Below are 23,686 nucleotides of genomic sequence, written 5' to 3'. Positions count from 1 at the left end.
TTGCACTAAAAAGCAACAAAATTTGCCCTAAAAAGTAACAAGGCTCATAGCCTTGTATGCCTATCAAATTTTGCCCCCAAAAGCAACAAAATTTGCCCTAAAAAGCAACAAGGCTATAGCCTTGTATACCTATCAAATTTTGCACTAAAAAGCAACAAAATTAGCCCTAAAAAATAACAAGGCTATAGCCTTGTATACCTATCAAATTTTGCACTAAAAAGCAACAAAATTTGTCCTAAAAGTAACAAGGCTATAGCCTTGTATACCTATCAAAATTTGCCCTAAAAAGCAACAAAATTTGCCCTAAAAAGCAACAAAATTTGCCTTAAAAAGCAACAAGGCTATAGCCTTGTATACCTATCAAATTTTGCACTAAAACGCAACAAAATTTGTCCTAAAAGTAACAAAGCTATAGCCTTGTATACCTATCAAATTTTGCACTAAAAAGCAACAAAATTTGCCCTAAAAAGTAACAAGGCTATAGCCTTGTAAACCTAACAAATTTTGCACTAAAAAGCAACAAATTTTGCCCTAAAAAGCAACAAAATATGCCCTAAAAAGCAACAAGCCTATAGCCTTGTATACCTATCAAATTTTGCACTAAAAAGCAACAAAATTTGCCATAAAATTTGTCCTACAAAGCCACAAGGCTATAGCCTAGTAAACCTATCAAATTTTGCACTAAAAAGCAACAAATTTTGCACTAAAAAGCAACAAAATTTGCCCTAAAAAGCAACAAAATTTGTCCTAAAAAACAACAAGCCTATAGCCTAGTAAATCTATCAATTTTTGCACTAAAAAGCAACAAAATTTGCCATAAAATTTGCCCTACAAAGCCACAAGGCTATAGCCTAGTGAACCTATCAAATTTTGCACTAAAAAGCAACAAAATTTGCCCTAAAAAGCAACAAGGCTATAGCCTTGTATGCCTATCAAATTTTGCACTAAAAAGCAACAAAATTTGCCCTAAAAAGTAACAAGGCTATAGGCTTGTAAACCTATCCAATTTTGCACTAAAAAGCAACAAAATTTGCCCTAAAAAGCAACAAGGCTATAGCCTTGTATGCCTATCAAATTTTGCACTAAAAAGCAACAAAATTTGCCCTAAAAAGTAACAAGGCTATAGGCTTGTAAACCTATCCAATTTTGCACTAAAAAGCAACAAAATTTGCCCTAAAAAGTAACAAGGCTATAGGCTTGTAAACCTATCCAATTTTGCACTAAAAAGCAACAAAATTTTCCCTAAAAAGTAACAAGGCTATAGCCTTGTATACCTATCAAATTTTGCACTAAAAAGCAACAAAAATTGCCATAAAATTTGCCCTGCGAAGCCACAAGGCTATAGCCTAGTAAACCTATCAAATTTTGCACTAAAAAGCAACAAATTTTGCACTAAAAAGCAACAAAATATGCCCTAAAAAGCAACAAGCCTATAGCCTTGTATACCTATCAAATTTTGCACTAAAAAGCAACAAAATTTGCCATAAAATTTGCCCTACAAAGCCACAAGGCTATAGCCTAGTAAACCTATCAAATTTTGCACTAAAAAGCAACAAAATTTGCCCTAAAAAGCAACAAGACTATAGCCTTGTGTGCCTATCTAATTTTGCACTAAAAAGCAACAAAATTTGCACTAAAAAGCAACAAGGCTATAGCCTTGTATACCTATCAGATGTTGCACTAAAAACCAACAAAATTTTCCCTAAAAAGCAACAAAAAATCAACAAAATTTCCCCTAAAAAGCCACAAGGCTATAGCATTGTGTACCTATCGAAATTTGTACTAAAAAGCATCAAAATTTGCCCTAAAAAGCATTAAGGCTATAGCATTGTGTGCCTACAAAAAAACTGCCCTAAAATCCAGCTAAATTTACCCTAAAAAGCAACATTGTGTACCTATCAAATTGTGCACTAAAAAGCAACAAGTCTATAGCCTTGTGTGCCTATCAAATTTTGCACTAAAAAACTACAAAATTTGCCCTAAAAAGTAACAAGGCTTTAATTAGCCTCATGAGCCTATCAAATTGTGCACTAAAAAGCAAAAACAATGCACTAAAAAGTAACAAAAACTTCCCTAACAAGCAACAAAAATTGCCCTAAAAAAAAAACAAGGCTTGTGTACCCCATCAAATTTCACACTTAAGAGCAACAAAATTTGCTCTTAAACGCAACACGGCTACAGCCTTGTGAACCTATCAAATTTTGGACTAAAAAACAACAAAATTTGCCTTAAAAAGCGACAAAATTTGCCCTTAAAAGCATCAAGGCTTTATATAAGCCTCGTGTACCTATCAAATTTTCACTAAAAATTTACAAAATTTGCCCTAAAAAGCAACAAGGCCTTGTCAGCCTATCAAATTTTGCACTAAAAAGCAACAACATTTGCCCTAAAAAGCGACAATGCTATAGCCCTGACTATCTATCAAATTTTGCACAAGAAAGCAACAAAGTTTGCCCTAAAAAGCTACAAGACTATATATATAGCCTTAGGCTATATATATAGCCTTAGGCTATATATATAGCCTTAGGCTATATATATAGTCTTAGGCTATATATATAGCCTTGTGTGCCTTTCAAATGTTGCACTAAAAAGCATCAAAGTTTGCCCTATAAAGCAACAAAATTTGCACTAAAAAGCAACAAGGGCCTTTAAAATTTTGCACTTGAAAGCATCAATATTTGCCCTAAAAGAAAACAAATTTTACGCTAAAAAGCAACAAGGCTATATATATATAGCCTTGTGTACCGATAGCCTTGTGTAAAGATTTCGCACTATTTTTCCATCAAAATATATAATTTGAGATTTTCATGAACATCAAATCGTATCAAATACAAAAATCAAATATTGAGGCAAGTCTTTCTATTTCTGTACATATCATGTGAACGGTTTATTGCTAATTTAAAGTTATCTTACAGTTAAATTGGTTTCCATCAAACAGAAAGAAAACAAAAAAAATTCATCTTTACTTTACAACCTACCACAAACATTTTTACATTTATATTATTGAAGTTGCACATTAAAGTATAATATTAAGATCAATAGTCAGTTTTGTTGTTGTATAGGATTTCTCTGTTTTGTCGAATCGTTTTTTTGCTAGTCTTAGTTCCAACCCACATATTTACTATTTCCTGGTCTCGCTACCATGCATGGGCAGCAGCGAGCGTATGTTCAGTAAGCTTTGTGAAGTCTAATCGCGCTACCTTGGGCAGCGCACCGTTTCGCTCGCTTGCTTTGTGCAAGGCTTTTCTTGCTACCATGGGCAGTGCATCACGTCACCTGCTAGCGTTGTGCAAGTCTATTCTTGCTACCATGGGCTCGGGCCGTATCACCCCTAGCTTTGCGCAAGTCTACACTTGGTGCGATTTCCAGAATCTTGTCAACCAAAACGAAATCAATAAAATGATTAGGCCATGTTCCGTTACGACTAGCCTATGAGAAAGTGACGTCGGCCTTGGACTAAGACTAGTTTGTTTACGGACATTGTTCGTCAAAAAACGACTTTGATCTTTCTCCAAACCTGTCAGTCCTAGTCCTTGTCTGATGAAAGACAACCAAACCAACCTAATACCACAACCACCATGCTGGCCATTTTTGTGCCATTGATTAATGTCCACATAGTAATTTGTCAAAAAAACATCTATCAATTGCAACAAACAAACAAACAATTGCCCTCTTGTAGACTATGAAACATGCTGCATACTTGAATCTTGAGTATTTTTTTCTTTTTTCGGACAGCTGAAAACTCAGACCAGAACTTCAGGTGCCACTATTTTTGCTGAAAGCTACAAATTATTCTGGTATCATATTGCTATTTTAAACAAATAGTTCTAAATCAACACACACGTTTGAATAATAATTGTAATATGTACATTGTCAGTGCACTTGTGATTCACACGAAACATCAACAGAACATGTCACATGTCATCAAAGGTGACAATCTTAGCAGGCGAAGGTGGATATGTACGAACAAGTGGCTCGGTGCTACTGCTATTAGCAGCAGAGTCAAAAAGCGGACTGACAGGCTCGTCCTCTTTGTGGCGTGGTTCCTTCCGATGTCTCGCTTTGCTTTTCTTATTTTTAGCGGACACCGGAGGATCTGGGACAGTCAGGGTGTAGTATCCAGCTTCCACGTCCATGATGTCAGATGGTGAAGTGGGTCGTTTTTCTCGTAGAGTTGGCAACAGGGGTAAACTCTGCCCTGGGGCTGTCTCGTGCAAGTCCGGTATATCAAGGTGTCTGCCGAGAGGTTTTCTCGGTCGATGGGTTGGGGACATGCTCCCGCCCCGACGAGAGGTATACCTAACAATAGTCTGCACCAATACCTGAGGGTGGTAACCAGGTTTCTCGATGTAGATGACAAAGAGGCGATAGAACTGGAGCAGCATGACCAGCATGTTTTTGCAGGTGAAGAAGATCATCATCTGATTGATGGCCCTCATCTTGATCAGGATGTAGAGCCTCATGGCAAGGTACGGTCCATCTTGCATGATGATTGTGGTCATCAAGCCCCAGACCTCTGTCTCACAGCACATCAAGGTGACCTTCGGCTTGTCATTGTCATCTATCCCAGCCATTCGAGGCTTCCTAGCTTTGGTGGCTGTCAGCCCCAGTGTGAATTGAAGAAGGCTCCAAGTCCAGATGGACAGGATCCAGTACACCATGACGTAATCACAACGGACCTCTTCCATCTTCAAACCCTCTGTGGAAAATTCCAATATGTCCGCGGCGATGCCGATGTACACTAGGAGAAGTTGAGACAGTTGATCGCGAGAGAGGGAGCCCTTTGGTAAAAGCCATCTACCCACGATGAGCACAAAGAGCAGGGTCTGCTGTAGAGCCAGAGACCAGTGATGCGATGGCAAATACAGTGGTATCGTTATCTAGGGAAAAACAAGAACATGAGGGGGCTAAATCAATACACAATACGATAGTACTTTAGTTGAGCATGATGTCTTTAGGAGTTAAAGGCACATCTTCATTTTTCATCTACTCTTCAAATTTATGGACATGATTGGGTGCATCTCACAGCTTTCTTGTTTGCTGCCATGTTTAAGGCAGCACTACTCTATAAAGGCTGGGCAGCCTGGGCAGTGTAGAAGTGTGACATACATGTAGATTGGGGTGTTGTGCCACTATCGCATTTCGTGTCATCATCGTCGGTATACCCCCATTTCTTCATGTTTGTCTTGCATTGCCCCACCTCCATACGAAGTCTATTTAGGGACCTCCATGTTCTCCAGTCCTGCCTATGTCCAGGGGGTAACTGTTCATTAGTTGGGAGGGGCAGCTTCTCGTGATGCCGACTGTCAATGCACACTCTTCTCCCACAGTGAAGTCTGGCCACCTCGGAAGACACTGTTGTGGTTCAACTGAGTGAAAAAACGATTATCCAAGACTGTAGATGCTGGAAGCTGGTTGGTAGGTACAACATGGATGGCAGGTGTCTTGGGTTTTTCTGAGGCGCTCAGTACTGCTGGCTACTGACCTATGTATATCAGGAGGGGCAATGCCAGCATGAACATGGAGGTTGTCTAGATCTATTGGTTTCAGGCAACCAGTGATGGATCTGCACATTAAAGGCTCTGGACAAGGTTGATAATTGTCAAAAAGACCAGTATTCTCAACATTTATGCATACAAATAACAAATCTGTGAAAATTTGGTCACAGTTGGTCATCAAAATTGTAAGAAAATACGAAAGACACATCTGTTGCACTTAGAAATTGTGTTTTCAGATGCCTGAGAAAGTTTCAGGTCTGAAGTCTTCTCAGATTAAAAAAATTTGTGAGAAATTACCCCTGTCCCCAAATTGTTATGTTTCCTTAACAGAAAATCGAACACATTACACGAAACATCAACTTAAAGAGATGCTTCAGGAAAAAAAAGGTACATCAAGACTGTTTCTTGGTTTTACCCATACATGGATGTGTGCAAGCACTATTTTACTCTGTACTGTCCCAGTACTGAGTATACAGTTGCTTTACACACATTGGCTTAAGGGTAAAACCAAGTAATGTTCTTCATGCCGATACACATTTGAAAAAATATTAAGCTACACAAAGGTCTTGAAAAAATTTACCAACACTTACAGCAGTAACCCTTGTATGTTTCTAACAAAATGATGTACAATGTAACCGACTCATTAAAGAGGACAGTTATTATCAACCGTGTACTAATTCACTGACCGTACACCAGTTCATCACAGTTTCTATTTTACAAAGAAAGCTTAAAAACAAGTTTCTTTCTTGGAAGTGACCATTTATTTGGTAGGCCTATACATCTCTTTTGGAGAGCCAACACTCCTCCCAAAAGTTAACCACTATACAAATGTTGAACGCTGTGATCCATGGAGTTTTGTACACCCGAGGGGGAAAATGGCACCTGAGGCGAAGCCAAGGGTGCCATTTGCCACTGAGGGTGTACAAAACCCATGGACCCCAGTCACAGGGTGCAACAATTGTTTTTTTATACCTTGGTAACATTGTTATTTCCACTTCTCAAAGTTATGTTGTCATCTTCAAATGTTATTACGACGGAGAATGCATAGTTTTAATAAGCAGACCAACAGTTCAAATAAGAAACAATTATTCACTCTTAGCCTCAAACCCGCGGGTGTTTCGTACACAGCGCTGGAAATCCACAAACGGTGGGAACGATCAAGGTGATGTACACCGATGTACATCACTTTTCATGTTACCTGATCCCCGAGCCATGTAACATGCGTCTTTGTGTTATGTCATGTGATTGGTTCTCGCCCAATCAAACTTCACAATTTGTTACCGAGTCATAACAATTATACATGTACTTCTAAAGCCGCGTTCACATTGGACTTTTTGGTCTGGTAACTTACAATTACCAGCCCGGTAAAACAGCTGTTCCCACTTCGATTAATTTTTGTCCGGTAACTTTCCAGGGTGAGGCATAGTTTGACAAATTAGGTCAGAGCTTTTAAAATATAGGCTTGGGTCCATAGGCTGATGTTTGAACCACCGCGTGCAATATGCGCTATTCCAAAAAAGCTTAAAAAAAGTTTAAAACAGAGCTGTGTTTCCGCTGCATGTACATAGAACCTAAGCCTGATAACGGAAGTCACGTAACTAAATCGTGAAGACATCGCAACTCATAGCGAACTGTTAAAGTTACAGCGCTGTGGCAGTAACCTTCAAGTGAATAGGTTACCCGCTGTTCGCACATGGACTTAATATCGGCAAGTTAACAGTTTGCGGCCGTAAGTTAACAATTTTTAGTCCAATGCGAATGCGGCTTAAGTGGCGTTTATCAAGACATTAATGATGATTGATGGTAAGAAATTGAAAAAAACTCACCCCTGGAAAAGCCGCAAGTGATGAAGTGTTCATGTTGATGTTGTCTGATTCCAAACACACCTTATCACCAAGAGCTTGGGATTCGGTCACACGCTCCTTCATAAGTTGCAGCTCAAGTATCCAAATGGCAGGCACTGTCGATATCAGGTACATCAACACACTTGGGCAAAACCTGCAACAAAATGAGGACAAGTAAAAAGGTCATTATTTATGGCGTCAACCCTTAACTATACTATTTAAGAACTCACTGCGCGGTAGTGTAGTTATTAAAGAGTCTCTGAGCTAAAGTAGTGGTCCCAGGCAATTTTCTTTACATTCCGCCAAGGTAAACATACACTTTGTGAAGAATCTGTTTGATTAGCGTGGGTTGTGTGTACGCGCACGCGCTTAGAATATGCGATGTTACTATTAGCTATGAATTACGTTCCGCATGATAATATTCGCGCGCGTTAGCTTCGCGGAAACCAGCTGGTTATAAACAGCTCCAGCTGGTCATTATCAACAGTTTACACGGCCCCACGTGACGCGCTCTCCACCAATAGGAGTAGCGAAACTGTCTTGGGTATTTATGGATCAACAATTAAAAACACAAGACCACCGGGCTTGTCCGATCCTGAGTTTACTGGCCCGAGGCTAAAATCACTAGCTTCCAGGCCTGTGGTTCAGTGTTAATTTCAAGCCCTGCAATACTATGACCTGTAGGCATATACAAACTTCTACTAGTGCTATGATAATAATAATAATAATAATAATAACCATCTCTGCCCTGACAGGTACCCATTTACCCCTGGGTGGAGAGAAGCAATCATAGTTAGGTGTCTTGCTCAGGAACACAAGTGTCACGACCGGGATTCAAACCCACACTCTGCTGAAAAGAAGCACCAGAGCTTGCACTAGTGCTCTTATCCGCTCGGCCCTGACACCCTAATACAAGCACTATCAGAAACTAGGCCTATCTCATTGCAGGCCCCTATGATTTTCAAAAATTTAAAAACACAAGACCACCGTACTTTTACTTCAAGTCAAATTTTGAGTTTACTGTCCCAAGGCTATAACTGGCCTCTGCCTGCGGTCCAGTGTTTATTTCGAGCCATGCAATAAGCCTATATTCGGAATTGTAGCTGCGCATGTCCGTTACTGCTGACAACGCAATTTGTCTATCTCCCGTGACCTTTTGACAGTACCCAGCTGCAATTCCAAGTAGTCTTATACTGCAACCTGCAAACAAACTTCTTCTACTAGTACTAGCGCCCTCTTTTGACAACTTTAGCCCATGTAAGTTCCTAAAGAGCGGACAGAATCTGTGGGGGACAGATTTCCCTATTAGACACCGGCAATGATAAACAAGGATGCCTCTGATATGAGTTTATTCACTGTAGACTGCAAGCCCATGGAAACCTGTCAACAAAGGGTGCGTGCTATGAACCAGAAACGCTGGGGTCAATGTCCTATCCAAAGAACAAAATAATATGGTATGAATCTTGTTCTATGACACTAATACCATGAAAGGACTCGAACCCACACTCAGCTGATCAGAAACACCAGAGCTTTTAACGCCACAGCACGCCACACCTTTGTGTGATAAGCATTGTTAATTGTTTTTTTGCCGAGCACAGCAATAAATCTACTACATGGTCGGTGGCATTCGAACCAACGATCCACACATTCAGAGCATGTCCTAACTGACCATACAACGAGAGGACAAGAAGAGGCTGGTTCGAAACCTGTAACTAACAAGTACCAGCGGGTACCGCAACACTTAAGGCTGGCCTACACTCTAAAGACTGGGTCCCATGGAGCCTGATACATTTCTGGGTCAGAAGATGCGGAAATTGTGTCAAAAGGACACAGAAAAGGGTCAACATAACCAGAATACCTGTCCAAAATCCCCTTCCCTATCCAATTTATCCTGGAATAAACAAAAAGACACTAGACTTTTAAATACGATCAAAAAATAAATAGATTGTCAATTTACAATGGTTTAAAAATACATGCTGTATCTTATCATGTATAGAGAGTCCGAGTCTAAGACAGGAAGGAGGCTGGCCCTCTACTCCGATTAAAAATGACAAGCATTCACCAAAACGTCGTCATTAAATGCAATATAAACTACTCGCCTGTAGCCTACTGGTTTAAATACTCCAATACCAAAGCATACAATATATCGTAGCGTCATACGTTATCGACCCTCATATGTTTTCGAACCCCAACTTTGATTCCCGTTTACCGTGAAATTGTGCAAGCTGCACCGGTGACAGAAGCTATGCAGTTTACTCACGGTCTGTTTTTTCATCAGGCTTAATCATGCTGAGAATAAAGTTTCCTGTCGTTGGTTATGCTCAAACATTTATAAAATGATTGTATTTTGGTACAAATCACTAGTGCATTATTATGCCAACATTCAAATGAGTCAAAGAAACATCATCCAACCTCGAAAGTTCAAAACAAAATTACTATCTGCTAGATTGAGTTTCATTCTGCTTTAGTCACTAGATGGATCACGTGAGGTGGTTACTATTTGGGATTCTATGGTGTGCCACCATGGGGGAAAAATTAAAATATTTTAAGTGAAAATGACAACAACAAAATGTTTTGATTAACTGCATACTGTAATAAATTCCGATAAGCGTAATAAATATTAAGTCTACTTTAAAGAGAAAATATCATAGATTGGTTTCTTATCTCCTGAAACCAAACATTACTGGTCTGAAATGGGCGAAAACGGATTGTTATGAAGTGTGTGTGCTTTAAGGGGGGTGGGGTGTTTTACTTTCATGCCTTATGATATCTCTGGATTCTATATTCTAATATAGTAGCCATAATGCCTTAGGACAAAAATGTAATTAAATTTGTTAAGTAGTAGGGCCTAATTGAATTATATTTTTGATTTATTTTGCACGCCATACTAGCTTCTGATTATTCAATAAAATACCAACCAATGAAAGGTGTGAAAACATATGACGCTGCTCCAATGTCGTGCATGCATAAAGCACTGTTAATTGCAGACTGTCTCTCGCAACGTAAAACTAAAACTTTAAAAATTTCAACACACCATGAAGTGTAAGTGTTATTGTTTAAAAATTGGATAGATGATTTAAAAAAAAACATTCAGTTTTTGATTGTGAACAATTTTCCTGTTATCCTACTGAAAACACATGACACCAGGATACAACAATACATTGCACAACGACACAACAGTCACTTGATAATAACATACACAAGTTTTAAATTATAGCAGCCCTACAAATCACAATATTTCGGGGATAAAATGAGGGTTTACATACAAGATAATACTCACAGACTACTCTAAGAGCTTGTCCCTCCATTATAAATAATGTTTGGAGCATGGCCACAGCCATAATCCCTCCTAAATGTAGAGAAATACGTAGCGATAATAAATGTGCTCTCTAGAGCGGAAAGCTCAAGCTAAGGTCGCGACCCCATCTTCAAAGTTAAAACTTTTTACAATGAATCCGACAGTTGAACACTGATGGCGCACTTGGGTTCCCCATTAACGTCACCCACTATACCACCAAGGCAAGGTCAGGAGAATTCAACTGGTCCACAACGGACAGCTCGAGTTGTACACAAATCCCTCATCTTTGGTCCTTTATTGGTGTATTGACGGAATAAAAATAAATAATTGAAGTTGAAATATCACGGTGGTTCAAAAACCCTGGAGGCCTACAAAACAGACGCCACACCGTGGACTTCATCATTAACTGATTTTCAAGGGGATGAGTAGCAAATTAAACTTAATGAAGAGAGACACACTCTTTACTGATGAAAATTGGTCGCCAAACGTTCGCCCATTTACAGGAGACAAGCACTGCCGTCTCCAGGGGGAGCCCCATGCTGTGCAAGAATTTATTTGCACGATTTTATAGCGTACATTAAACCATCTACCTCCATGATAAAACGACGTACAGCACATGCCTAAACTATAAGGCACGTACGAGATAATTATCGTGAAAGTGCTTGATGAAACGATACTTTGCCTGCTATCCAAAGCTGCTGTTCTATTTTGAGTAAGTTTCTATTTTCATTAAAATATATCACTCATATATATCGTGTACGTACATGATAAATATCTTGTACGTACATGATAAATATCTTGTACGTACATGATAAATATCTTGTACGTACACGGACAAAGCAGGATTCAGAAGCTACCCAAAATACTTCTCACGAGCTTTTAAACTCGTTCATTTGCACAGCGGTGGCTTTCGATGCAGGGAGAAGGTGTTTGTGGGCTGTACAGTCCGTCCCTGTCGACCCCCCCCCCCCACCCTGTCACCTTAAGCACGCAAACCCATGTTCATCGCCGCGAAGAATTGTGCGTTTCTCATTGATATAACATAGGCTTTTTTAGAGGGTCTGCTACTTTTCATAATGACTCTGAAAGCAGCTTCGGAAAGTATAATACATTTTGAGAAACTATTCTCTTCCAAGTAGGCCTAAAGCGGTTATGAAAAATATCACTTCTCCCCCAAAATTTGAATCTGAGAAGCCACTGACAAAAAGCTGTAATCGTTAACAAAGTGATTGTTACTGAAATTATTGTGGTTGTTTAAAAACGGGGCGAATGTGTGCTATTTCAAAACTAACAAAATGTGAGACTTTTGGGGCGTTTGGTGGCAGCAGACTTACCAGGTAAAATCCATTGTTCTCGGTCATGTGCGCACGCTCAGAACTACTTTAATAATGGAAACTTACCTGGTAAGTCTATACTGCCACCTAGCGTCCCAAAATCTCCCATTATGCCACTGATGTTTAGTTGGTTTAAGAAAATCAACACCGCGATTAATAGTCCATTCGGGTGGAGAGCTAGGAATTTAATTGGTTTCTAAGAATGAAATCATGTGAGTGTGACACCTGTTTAACTGTAGCAGTCAAATAGTAAACGATTCATCGAGCACGATTGTGCCCCAACAGCATGCCTCAACTACGATTCAAAAGAATTAAATATTTATTATAGCTTTCGCGTCACGCCTTAAACACTGCAAGGAATTCAGCGTGAACAATATCCATCAATACATGATCTCCCTTTACATAATACTATTTTTGATCATATAGTAACCTAATTCTTTAATACCGCATAGAGGTGGGCTGCACTTTTGCGTTGGGATACCATAACTGCTCTAATGACTATATAGCCTTTTGGGGTTCTCTCGGAAATTAATTTTTAATTGAATTGAAGATTCTTGACTAAACCTGATCTATGTGCTTGAAACAAAATCCGGGCGAGGTGGGGACCAATGGATAATTTAGCTTAAAAGAACTGATAAAACTATAAGCAGGATTGAATCAACTAGTGGGCGCATTATGATTATGTGTCAGATGTCATGGGTTCACAATTAGACAGTGCAGGTTTTGCGCTAAATAAAAAAAAAAAAAAAAAAAAAAAAAATGATGGCCAACTGTAATTTTCACGTTCGGTCGTACAAACACGGGCATGATTAGCAAATGCTCTTAAAAATCAGCATCTTCGTCCCAATTCAAACTAAATTTGGAACTTTTCATTCCTTTTATGTTTGATCAAAATCATGACCATTAATTAGGGAAAATGGACTTGATATAAAGATACGAAGCCTGCAGTAAACATATTTGCATTAGTTATTGGTATGACCTTGTCGGGGATGGTTCTAATAATGTTTATTTTAATCTGCACAAATATTTGATCTTAATTTTGTTTAATTATCCGACATAATGACAACCTTGAATTATTTTCTGGCGGCATTTCAAAGGGGAACAATTATTTCCAAATTAGAAGAAAACCTGACCACGCTATAGGCATTGTAATAATTATTGCTGATTTGAATACACGTTTTAATTGTTTTATTCGCTCATCACAGTCCTCCATAATATTTTTTTAAATTGACTTTATCATCATTATTTTTTTATATATTTTGTCTCAAAACGTCAGATTTGACCCACGTATCCCACAGTGATCCCCTGGGACGATTTTACCATGTGTGTATCAAGCCACGCATGTAATAATTAGAACTGAATTGTCCCTCGCAAGGTCTCGAATTGATGAAAAGCTGGTACAGTCCAAACAAAACCCAAGCCATAGTAGCTTCTATCTTTCAATTAGCGATCCAGTCAGATATAGGCTCGTTCCCTTGGCTGGCGAATGTACTCAAATTTACACTAACCTTTATAAATTAAAGTAGTGGGCCTAAAATGTTGCGTCGCCGCTGCGCGTTGTGATTATTTAATAATTTTTTCTTTACAGTGATGCAATAAACAGACGCCGTATTTGGGGCAAACAAAGTGTTGGACTGTATGAGGACGCATTGAAGTAGTCGCAAATACAATGATGCCACATGCCTTTCGGCATGTTGAGCCGTTAAACATGACTGACTATTGCAATAACAATAACTGTTTAATGAATTCATTTTTATGATTCGGCCTTAACTCAAAGTCTGTATGAGTGGTGACGAAATTGCAAGTCTCTATTCTCACGTTGAAAGGTGTAAATGTGATTTTGTTTTATACTCAATTAGAGCGAAACGTGACGTCATTGGATATCAGCAACAAAGTGTCTATAAATTCCAAAGAAGAACTTTTAAGTTAAGTGCCAAACATAAGTCAAAGGCAATGCCATTTTGATTGAATATCATTATTATTTAGGAAAGAGCTCATGTCCCGTACACAAAGTACAGATTGACATTATACCTGAAATGTAATTCATTTTGATGTTTCAGGGTGGTGAAAAACACGAAAATTGCTTATGGAAGGGTGTTAGTTATTATGAAATCTTTACACTGTATATCGATAAAGTTTTATATTTTCATCCCACTTTCGCAAGGAATCTACCTTAAGCCTATTAGAAAACGAGGTAATAAAAACAGCGTTCAACCGCAGAGCACTTGCAAACTCTGAAAATAATAGCATTGATCTTTTTTACATAAAACTAAACATAAACTGTCGTTTTAAAATGATTCATTTTCTTTCCTAACTTCCCTTTGTGTCCTACTTAATCTATCTGTCAGCGTGTGTTATGATGATATTCATGTGTAGTTATTTTTTTCTATTATAAAATAATACCACAGGAATGAAATAGATGAATAAAATGACGAACGTTGATATCTTCGGATAAACCCACCTCGGGCTAAAATAAACCACCACATGCAACAAGTATGCAAAGACCAATTACTATGAAGGTTGACAGTGATGCATCAAGACATTTTAGGCTGACTTAAGATGGGGGTTTTCTTCATTGGAAATCTGGTTAACCTCAATTAGATCCACAGAAACGAAAACTCATCTCAGTTTCATCAATCTTTTTTAGATATCTGTTTCTTCATTCAGTCGTACAAATTAAAGGCACCGGACACATTTTGTAAATGTCAAAGACCAGTTTTCTCACTGGGTGTATCCCAACATACGCATAAAATAACAACTCTGTGAAAGTTTGGACTCAATATTGGTCATTGAAGTTGCAAGAGAATTATGACAGAAAACACCATTGTTCCACATTTTTGTGCGCTGTCAGATGCCTAATATAAAAAGGCTCCAGTTCAAGTTTTGTTATTTGAGTGAGAAATTACCTCTTTCTCAAAAACTATGTTACTTCAAAGGGAGCCGTTTCTCACAATAAATCATTCAGTTTTTAGGCTAACAACTAATTTTACAATTAATTACCGATAGTGTCCAGTGCCTTTAAGCAGACAATTAGAATCGGACCATACGGTTTGGGTCTCACAGTTTGTAAGTTTTAGAGTCTCCTTTCAATATCTCCTGCACAGTGATTCACTTTTATCTGCCTCGAGGCTAGAATTCCCCGCCATCTAGTAACTCATGAGTCATGATGTGGTATTTATAACATGTAGTAACATCTATGTTTCTGACCATGTGTCTCCTCAAAGGCAAAGATGCCTTTGGGTTTTTTGCACCGTTTGATCTATGTTTTAATTTGTATTTAAACTAATCAAAAGCAATGGTCGCGTTTTTGAAATATATTTAAAAATCCGGAACGAATCAATGTGCATGCAGGAAGAATAATCCGTAACAGACGGTGTGACCTGTGACATCACATGTTTACAAAAGAGCCACAGAGCCTGGACTTCCTGCAGGCACGATATGTACACAGCCTAATGGCATAAATCATGAAATCTTTTTTTTTTTGGAAGATTTCACTGAAAGGGGGCACACCTCAAAACGTGTCCAGCTTTTACTTTCATAATTCTTGGATTTATGTGGAAATTGTGACACAAAATGTCAACTTTCCCATAATATGACCTGTGCAGTATTGTGCCTGCCAGAATACTCAAAGAATGTACAAGGTCACACTTATTGTAAACAAAGTTCACATGGTCTATAGGATCAAACATTCTGAGGAACGTTACTGACAGTAACGCTTCTCAAATTCAAATAGTTGGGCATACAACAACTGATTATTACAAAAACACATTTTACTTCAAATCGAAAAGATTCTCGAAAACAAATCAAAACATGTTGTGGGCTTCCAACCAAAAGTGTTAATTGCCGTTAGTTTAAAGAGTGATTACGAAACGTATATACATTCCCTTTAAGATGAAAACATTAAACAAAAATGTTCCAAAAGCAAGTATTCACATTTCTGGGAAACATTATTTAAACTGTATGGAGGCACAAACGTCACGATAAACGTCCAATTCGTTTTTGATGAGATGCAATTCCATGCAATCTAAACCCAATCTATCAATTCAATTCAATTCATTAAATGGCTAATTTAATTCAATCATAGGCCAGTCTGTACAAATTGTTTTAATTAGTTGTCTTTATCTTAACCATTTGCTTGCTCTCATATACCAAGGCAGACTCATGGCGGCTTGTATTTAAAACAGATTAGGTCCGACTTGTTACATTAGGCATTTTAAAGGGTCCTTTATTCGGTAATGACTCTGAAAATTAAGGGCAATAAAAACTTCCGTGGTAAGGAGCAGAGCAGCTTTGGACATATACAAACCAATGTGAATCACTTAAACTCAATGATTGGACAGAAAAGAAGCCAAGCAAACACTCATCCCCAAAACAACCCCCCTAATAAACAAACGTCCTGATTTTTAGTGGGAAAAACAACTAGATAGTCGTTAAAAGGTCTGCTCTAGTGTATATTTTGTATAAAATCAATTAGCAAGTGTTTAGTTATGTTATAGTTCCATACAAAATCAATCAATATGTAGTAATAATAATAACTTATTGAACTTATTCTTGCGCTCTCTCCAGGACCAGCCTGTTCGAGAGCGCAAAACAATTTAACACAATTCCAGTAAAAAATTAAAATTATGAAAACAAAGAAGAAAAAAAAATCCATACAAAAACAATAAAATGCGTAATTAATCAAAAATCCATTAAAAAGTTAAGAAATCAGTAAGGATCATACAACAAACAATTACAAACAGACTTAAAAACAAACAGAAGCAAATTGCACAAAGATCAGAGAAACTACTGTCACCCACACAGTATATACAATATGTATCATTGTGACTACAAAGAACCAAGTATCATTAACATGTGAATGAAAAAAACAAGCCTTGCAAACCTATCAAATCGTCATCAGGGTTACATCAGTTACGAGCCATGTTATCTGACTTCAGTACAGCATGTTAAAATAGTTATGAATGACACCCATGTGGATAAAAACGAATGGACAATTAAGCAATAGAGGCGGCGATCTCCCTTTATACGATGACGTAACTGGTTTTCCTGCCAGTTGCAAAAGCACTCTTGAGTTGTTGAAGGTTCATTAATTTTACGGTGGTGTTATTGCGTGAGGTTTCACTTGGCTTGGTGCAGCACATTTCCAGATTGTGCACTAACTACCGATTGATCATGTGGAAAGACGCAAGTGACAAGTGGTAATTGAAGCCACAATGTTACGTATGTTCCGAAATAAGCAATTCCACTATGTATCAAAATGCCCTTTTCGAAACCACGGCTTCGGCTTGGGAATCGGCTTTAGGCTCCATCCTCTCGTCTTTAAGCCCCGAGCACGTGTAACGCAAAACACGCGCACTATTGTCAAAGCAACCGCGGGGCCAAGCTATAGACCCAGTCGAATATGCAGCCGAAGTCACTGATTCGAAAAGGGTCATAATCGGATAGCATGCAGTGTAAAAGGGCATTTCAAAAATTAGTTACACTACATGTCGTGGAAAATCCATAAGGTACTTGAGCATTAATGCTACAAACACAAATAAAAAGTCTGAAAAATTAATTTAAAGGCACTGGAGACGTTTGGTTAATAGGCCTATTACCCAAAGCATATAATGGCATAAAAACCTGACTCGGTAACGAGCTAAGGAGAGCTGTTGATGGTATAAAAAAAAATCGAGAAACGGCTCTCTCTTAACGTAGTTTTTGAGCAAGATTTAATTTCCCACTAAAATGTTTGAATCTGACTAAGACTTGATCAGGCCTGGAGCTTTCACACGCATCTGAAAACACACACATTTTAGGCAACAATGATGTTCTTTCTTTTAATATTTTGCAACTTCGATGACCAATTGAGCTACGTAAATATATTAGGCTACACCAAGTGACAATATTGTCCAGTGCCTTCAAATGAAAAAAATAGCTCAGCCTAATGTTGGCTTGCTCCTCTTTTTATAGCACCAGATGTCTGCCTTCACCAAGTCGTGTCACAGAACCCCAAATCACAAGTGGATGGACAAGTTTATTAATTAGGCCTATCATGATTTATTGCACATAGTAACGCAACCAAATAGTGCCACCTGTTATTATTAATAATGTGGCTTAAGAAAATATCAATCCATCAGAGAAAAGTACTTTTGGGGAAGATTATAACAGGGTGAGTGATATATTGATAATCGTCCACCTCGGACGGAAAAGGACAAAAAGTTTCCCCAGGGTCTTTTAAAGGGGAGGTATACGTTTGATATTACTCTTAAATTATAATAAACAAATATTGAGAGACACAATGCGGTTATGTAAAAAGATAATAGTTAAGTTGCCCACAAATTTGAATCTGAGAAACATTTCTGCGTAACGCTTCTCAGATAGTGTATTCCTTTTAGGGATTATCGGATTTTCGGCGATATCTAGAAAACGCAAAGTTTGTTTTTGTGTGATTATACATCTGCTTTTATATTAGAACAAAATCAATCGAACGGTTAAAAAAATACAAGTTTGCTTCGAACTCAGGATATTCTAGTTAATTTCATGTGTCGCCATCTTGTATTCCTATTGATTGTCTCCGTTTTTATTTTTTATTTTTTAAATTATACAATGTGTAAATTCCATAGGGCTATAATCCAGCTTTGTGCTACCAGTCGAAATATTAAATGAATTGAAAATAAAAATTGTATAACCACTGACTACGTCACTTTACCAGATTCATGGGCAAGTTTTGTGCATTCTTCAAATCCGACCATCCAATGAATTGATTTAGCATATACATCTGATGTGTTTACTTGTAAACTTAGCACTGCGCGTCTACTTTTCATGTGCATATTTTGCGTAAACTCACAAAGATTTAATAAGCGAGGAGAAAAACTCTCCATGTTCGCATAATTTGATGCAAATTAAGGCATCCATGAAAGTCGTGTGCGGTATTTCCGTTAGGTTTCCCTATTTAAAGACACTGGACGCTATTGGTAATTGTCAAAGACCAGTCTTCTCACTTGGTGTATCTCACCATATGCATAAACTAACAATCCTGTGAAAATTTGAGCTCAATCGGTCATCGAAGTTGCGAGATAATAATTAAAGAAAAAACACCCTTGTCACACGAAGTTGTGTGCTTTCAAATGCTTGATTTGGAGACCTCAAATTCTAAACTTGAGGTCTCGAAATCAAATTCGTGGAAAATTACTTCTTACTCGAAATTAACGTCACTTCAGAGGGAGCCGTTTCTCACAATGTTTTATACTTTCAACCTCTCCCCATTACTTATTACCAAGTAAGGTGTTATGCCCATAATTATTTGAGTAATTACCAATAGTGTCTACTGCCTTTAAGGCGTCTGACTCTGACTGTGGAAGACGGCATACTGCTTAGCAAATTGATTTAAGTGAGATATTTATTGATGACTGTTTTGAAATGTTACGGTTTTCTTTCGGGTTCCCTTACTTTGAAGTATCAGAATTATATTTCACAAGAAGTAGGCCTGATATTAATATTTGTTATTATATATATATTTGAAGATTGACACGGTGAACAGCCACCATCTTGTAACAGCTGTTTTATATTAAAGTGAAACTTTTTGGAAAATATCACTGCATTTAAAATTGCTTGATATATTATATCCATGTCATTGCATTTCATTTCGATTTTTATTCATCAAACAAGTAACGTTCCAGGTAGAATTAAATTGACAATAAAAAATGATTATAAATAAAACCAAAAAACAATCAAGTATTGAGGTTAAGGAATATTGAATTATCTTTAGCACAAAATGATTCGCTATGCAGAAACCAAGAGCCAAAGCAAAATGCCAAAGCGTAAATTTTCGGTTTGACTACCTGCTTTCTGCAAAGTTTAGCGACTATGGTTGAAGGAGCCACGACGAATGAGATCGAAAAGAAAAAAGAAATCGGTTCGCCTGCATCACCCCCCCCCCCCCACCATTATGTGTTTTTTCCTTGCTTCCACCCCCCACCCTTTCCCAACTGAAAACGTCAAGTCACACCACCTTTATAGCAGGTGAATCTGTATAGCAATTTCCGGTTTAACTCTTAGAAACGTTCAGCTGAAGAATCACAACAAAAATCTACAGTACTGTATAGGTCGTTTTATCATGATCTGGATGCAGCGGGAGAAAAATCTCTCAGATATAGAACCTTCTCCTGGAAGAACTGGATTTCAAGACAGTGGACACTATTGGTAATCGTCAAAGACTAGTCTTCACACTTTGTGTGTCTCAACATATGCATAAAATAAAAACCTGTGAAAATTTGAGCTCAATATTGGTCATCGAAGTTGTGAGATAACTATGAAAGAAAAAATTCCACTGTACTGTCACACGAAGCTGTATGCTTTCAGATGCTTGATTTCGAGACCTCAAATTCTAAATCTGAGGTCTCGAAATCAAATTCGTGGAAAATTACTTCTCTCTCGAAAACCACGTCCCTTCAGAGGGAGCCGTTTCTCACAATGTTTTATATTATCAACAGCTCCACAATAATCGTTACCAAGTAAGGTTTTATGCTAATAACTATTTTGAGTTATTACCAATAGTGTCCACTACCTATAAGATTTGGATCAATGTTCACAACTCTCGATAAGAGACGAATTGACAAAAACAACGGAAGATGACAGTATTCTTATCTCCACATCCGCCGTTCTCCCTTTGAAGGAACAAAATAACTGGTCTTTTTAACAAAAAAATGTTGCTGGGGGTGTAAGCACTCCATGTAGTTCCACCATAAACATAAACTGACAAACCTGTAGAAGTTTGAGATCAATCGGCCATCTGGATCACAAGAAAATAGTGAAAACCGATTCCACATTGTACTGGACATTATGCACAAAAAATGAATAAAACGCTCAAAAAGCGATAAACTACACACGCAAAGTTAAATTATTTTGTTTCTCATCAAATATGACATTTCAGGCAGAAATATTTCAAGGGATGTTTTCTACTATCATCGTCATTAGACCGTGTAAGTTTGATGTAAATCTGTGATCTTCACGATTATGTTTTTTTACCAGTCTGTAACGTTCCTTTAAAGGGAAGGTACACGTTCGGTAATTGTCAAAGACCAGTGTTCTCACTTGGTGTATCCCATCATAAGCATAAAATAACAAACCTGTGAAAAATTTGGCTCGATTGGTCGTCGAAGTAGCGAGAAAATTATGAAAGAAAAAACACCCTTATTGGACGAATTTGTGTGCTTTCAGATACGAATAAAAGACTTCTCAAAAACTACGACTTCGGAGGGAGTCTTTTCCCACACTGTGTTATACTATTAACAGCTCTCCAATGCTCGTTACCAAGTCAGTTTTTAAGTTAACATTTGTTTTGAGTAATTACCAAACATGTTGAAGGCGATGTATACCTTGTAATAAGACCACTATTCTCACTTGGTGTAGCCCAAAATATGAATAAAATACTACAAATCTGTGACAATTGGGATTCGATTATTGGTCATAGAAGTCGCGAGAGTAAATGAAAGAAAAACACACGTGGAGCCCATTTCAAGGTCAGTGTGAACTCGATTTGTTTTCTTTCTTCTTCTTCTTTTTAACCGAAAAGGGGGTCGAACTGACGCAAAATCAGAGTTAAATGCTTATATTAAACAAATTTATCGGTCAGCCTGGAGTTTTTAGAGTGTGGCTAGCTCAGTGTAGAAAAGCTTTTCTGTCTAATTTGGAAAATTAAGAGCAATGACTGGAAAGTTTGCTATTAACTCATATAGGTCTCTGGAATCTGGACGCCCGATATAAAATAGATCGTGTAAATGAATTGCTTGCCGGTAAAAATCGGAATGAACCCGACTATTTTTGCACTTTGTTCTAAAATTGCGACCTTTCTTAACATTCCATTGGGGTACCATAATTATAAGCATGAGGGAAATCTACCTCTCCCATTATCTGTTGGTGTATTTCCGCTCATTTAAGACACTTGACACCTTTGGTAATTGTCAAAGACCAGCTTACCCACTTGGCGTATCCCAACATAATGCATAAAATAACAAACCTGTGAAACTTTTGACTCAATTGGTCATCGAAGTTGCAAGAGAATAATGCAAGAACAAGAAAAACAGTTTTTGCACAAATGTGTGTGCTTTCAGATGCTTTAAAAGGGCTGATTCAGGCCTTCTTTGAGTCAGAAATTACCTCTTTCTCAAAAACTACGTTACTTCAGAGGGAACCATTTCTCACAATGTTTTAAACTATCAACAGCTCTCCATCCATTGCTCGTTACCGAGTAAGTTTTTATGAGTAACTATTAATAGTGTCCAGTGCCTTTGATCATCAAGGGAAGAGAGCCAATGAAACACATTTCTGACCAGGGCTCAACTTCGTAGAGCTGCTTAATAAGCCTACAAAAATGTGCTTACCAGAATAAGGTTACCAGCCAAACTACCATGTCACATGTATCATTTGTGGTTGGTGTCCTGCTTATTTCTGCTTAACAGATTAAATTGAAAAGTGGGCCCAGTGCTTATTGAGTATCGCTGGTTCACCAAACCTATCACTAAGTCATCCTGAGCTGGAAAAAAAAAAAACTCCAGCTGTTTTCCCTCCCACGTGCATATTTTCTCCTCTATACACAAGTTATTGATTTAGAATTTTGACCGTGTGATATGAAGCAATATATTTTGACTCCGTCGGTCTCACCAAGGAAGAGGAGGGGAGGTCTATAAGGAGTCAAGACATTATGTGAACGAGAACATCGACTCGTTACAGATGCTTGCACACCGGACTAACACGATTAAGGAGCCGTCTTAAAATGCACTATCACTGGTTAACCTTTTCCTCTTACACTCCCCCCCTGTCTCCGCAGGGTGTAAAGTGCATTGAAGTATTGCCCGCGTGCTCCCGCCGTCACTGCATTTATCTTATGTTCTCGGCACTGGACACTATTGAAAATTACTTAAAATAATTGTTGGATTTAAATCTTACTTAGTAACGAGCAATATGGAAAGCTGTTGAAAGTATAAACCTTTCTGAGAAACGGCTTCCCCTGAAGTAACGTAGTTTTTGAAAAAGGTGTGACTTCTCACTCAAAATATTAAAAGAATTCAGGCCAAAAGCCTTTTGTTCTTATGAATCTTAAAGCACACAAATATGTGCAAGATGGTATGTTTTCTTTCAGTTCATTATGCTCTTGCAACTTCCGTGACCACTGGAGTCCAAATTAATTTTCACAGTTTGTTATTTTATGCATATGTTGGGATACACCAATGGAGAATACTGGTCTTTGAAAATTACCAAAGGTGTACATGCCTTTAAGCAGTTATGTTTTGCTTGTAGGCACAGGCAGATCAAGTAAATGGGCACTGTTTGTGCAGAAGCAGCTCTTTGAAAGTGGGCCCTGACTGTTTCAACTTGCTTTAAAGGCCGCTCGTCCAGAATTAAATTCAACCTACGCTAAACTCGTTTTATTGGCAATGTGTTTAAATGTTTAAATTTCTTAGTAAAAAAAAAACGCATGAAGAGATTCAATTACAATCGAATAATGTTAATGGAATGCTCATTGGCGGTAACATTATTTCTGACAAAATAAGCCATCTGGTGAGTGAATTGCGCGCCAAGTAGCTTTATAACAAAGGCTTGGTGTGTACTCAAGTTACTGTTTACTTCTGCAATGATCATACACTAATATTATATATCCCCTGCGCAAATTTTCACCATTAGTTTATAACTGTTAAATAAAAAGGTATAATAACGCACACTTTCTGGCAA

At 38.0% G+C, this 23,686-nt stretch overlaps 1 protein-coding gene across 1 annotated transcript in view; it reads right to left on the bottom strand.

The window, feature by feature from the left end:
* Positions 1 to 1,455: 1,455 nt before the first annotated feature.
* LOC139934022 (transmembrane protein 26-like) overlaps positions 1,456 to 23,686 on the bottom strand; it is a 32,034-nt gene continuing 9,803 nt past the window's right edge. The window contains exons 2-3 of the mRNA XM_071928294.1: positions 7,325 to 7,496; positions 1,456 to 4,880 (exon numbers count right to left, since the gene is read on the bottom strand). Of these exons, the coding sequence (XP_071784395.1) occupies positions 3,915 to 4,880; positions 7,325 to 7,496 (1,138 nt within the window). The 3' untranslated portion in view covers positions 1,456 to 3,914. The remainder of the gene's footprint in view (positions 4,881 to 7,324; positions 7,497 to 23,686) is intronic.

The sequence above is a fragment of the Asterias amurensis genome, chromosome 2 (genome assembly GCF_032118995.1).
Source record: "Asterias amurensis chromosome 2, ASM3211899v1".
Lineage (NCBI taxonomy): Eukaryota > Metazoa > Echinodermata > Asteroidea > Forcipulatida > Asteriidae > Asterias > Asterias amurensis.
The sequence above is the reverse complement of the archived record's forward strand: the minus strand, read 5'-3'. Positions and strand labels throughout refer to the sequence as shown.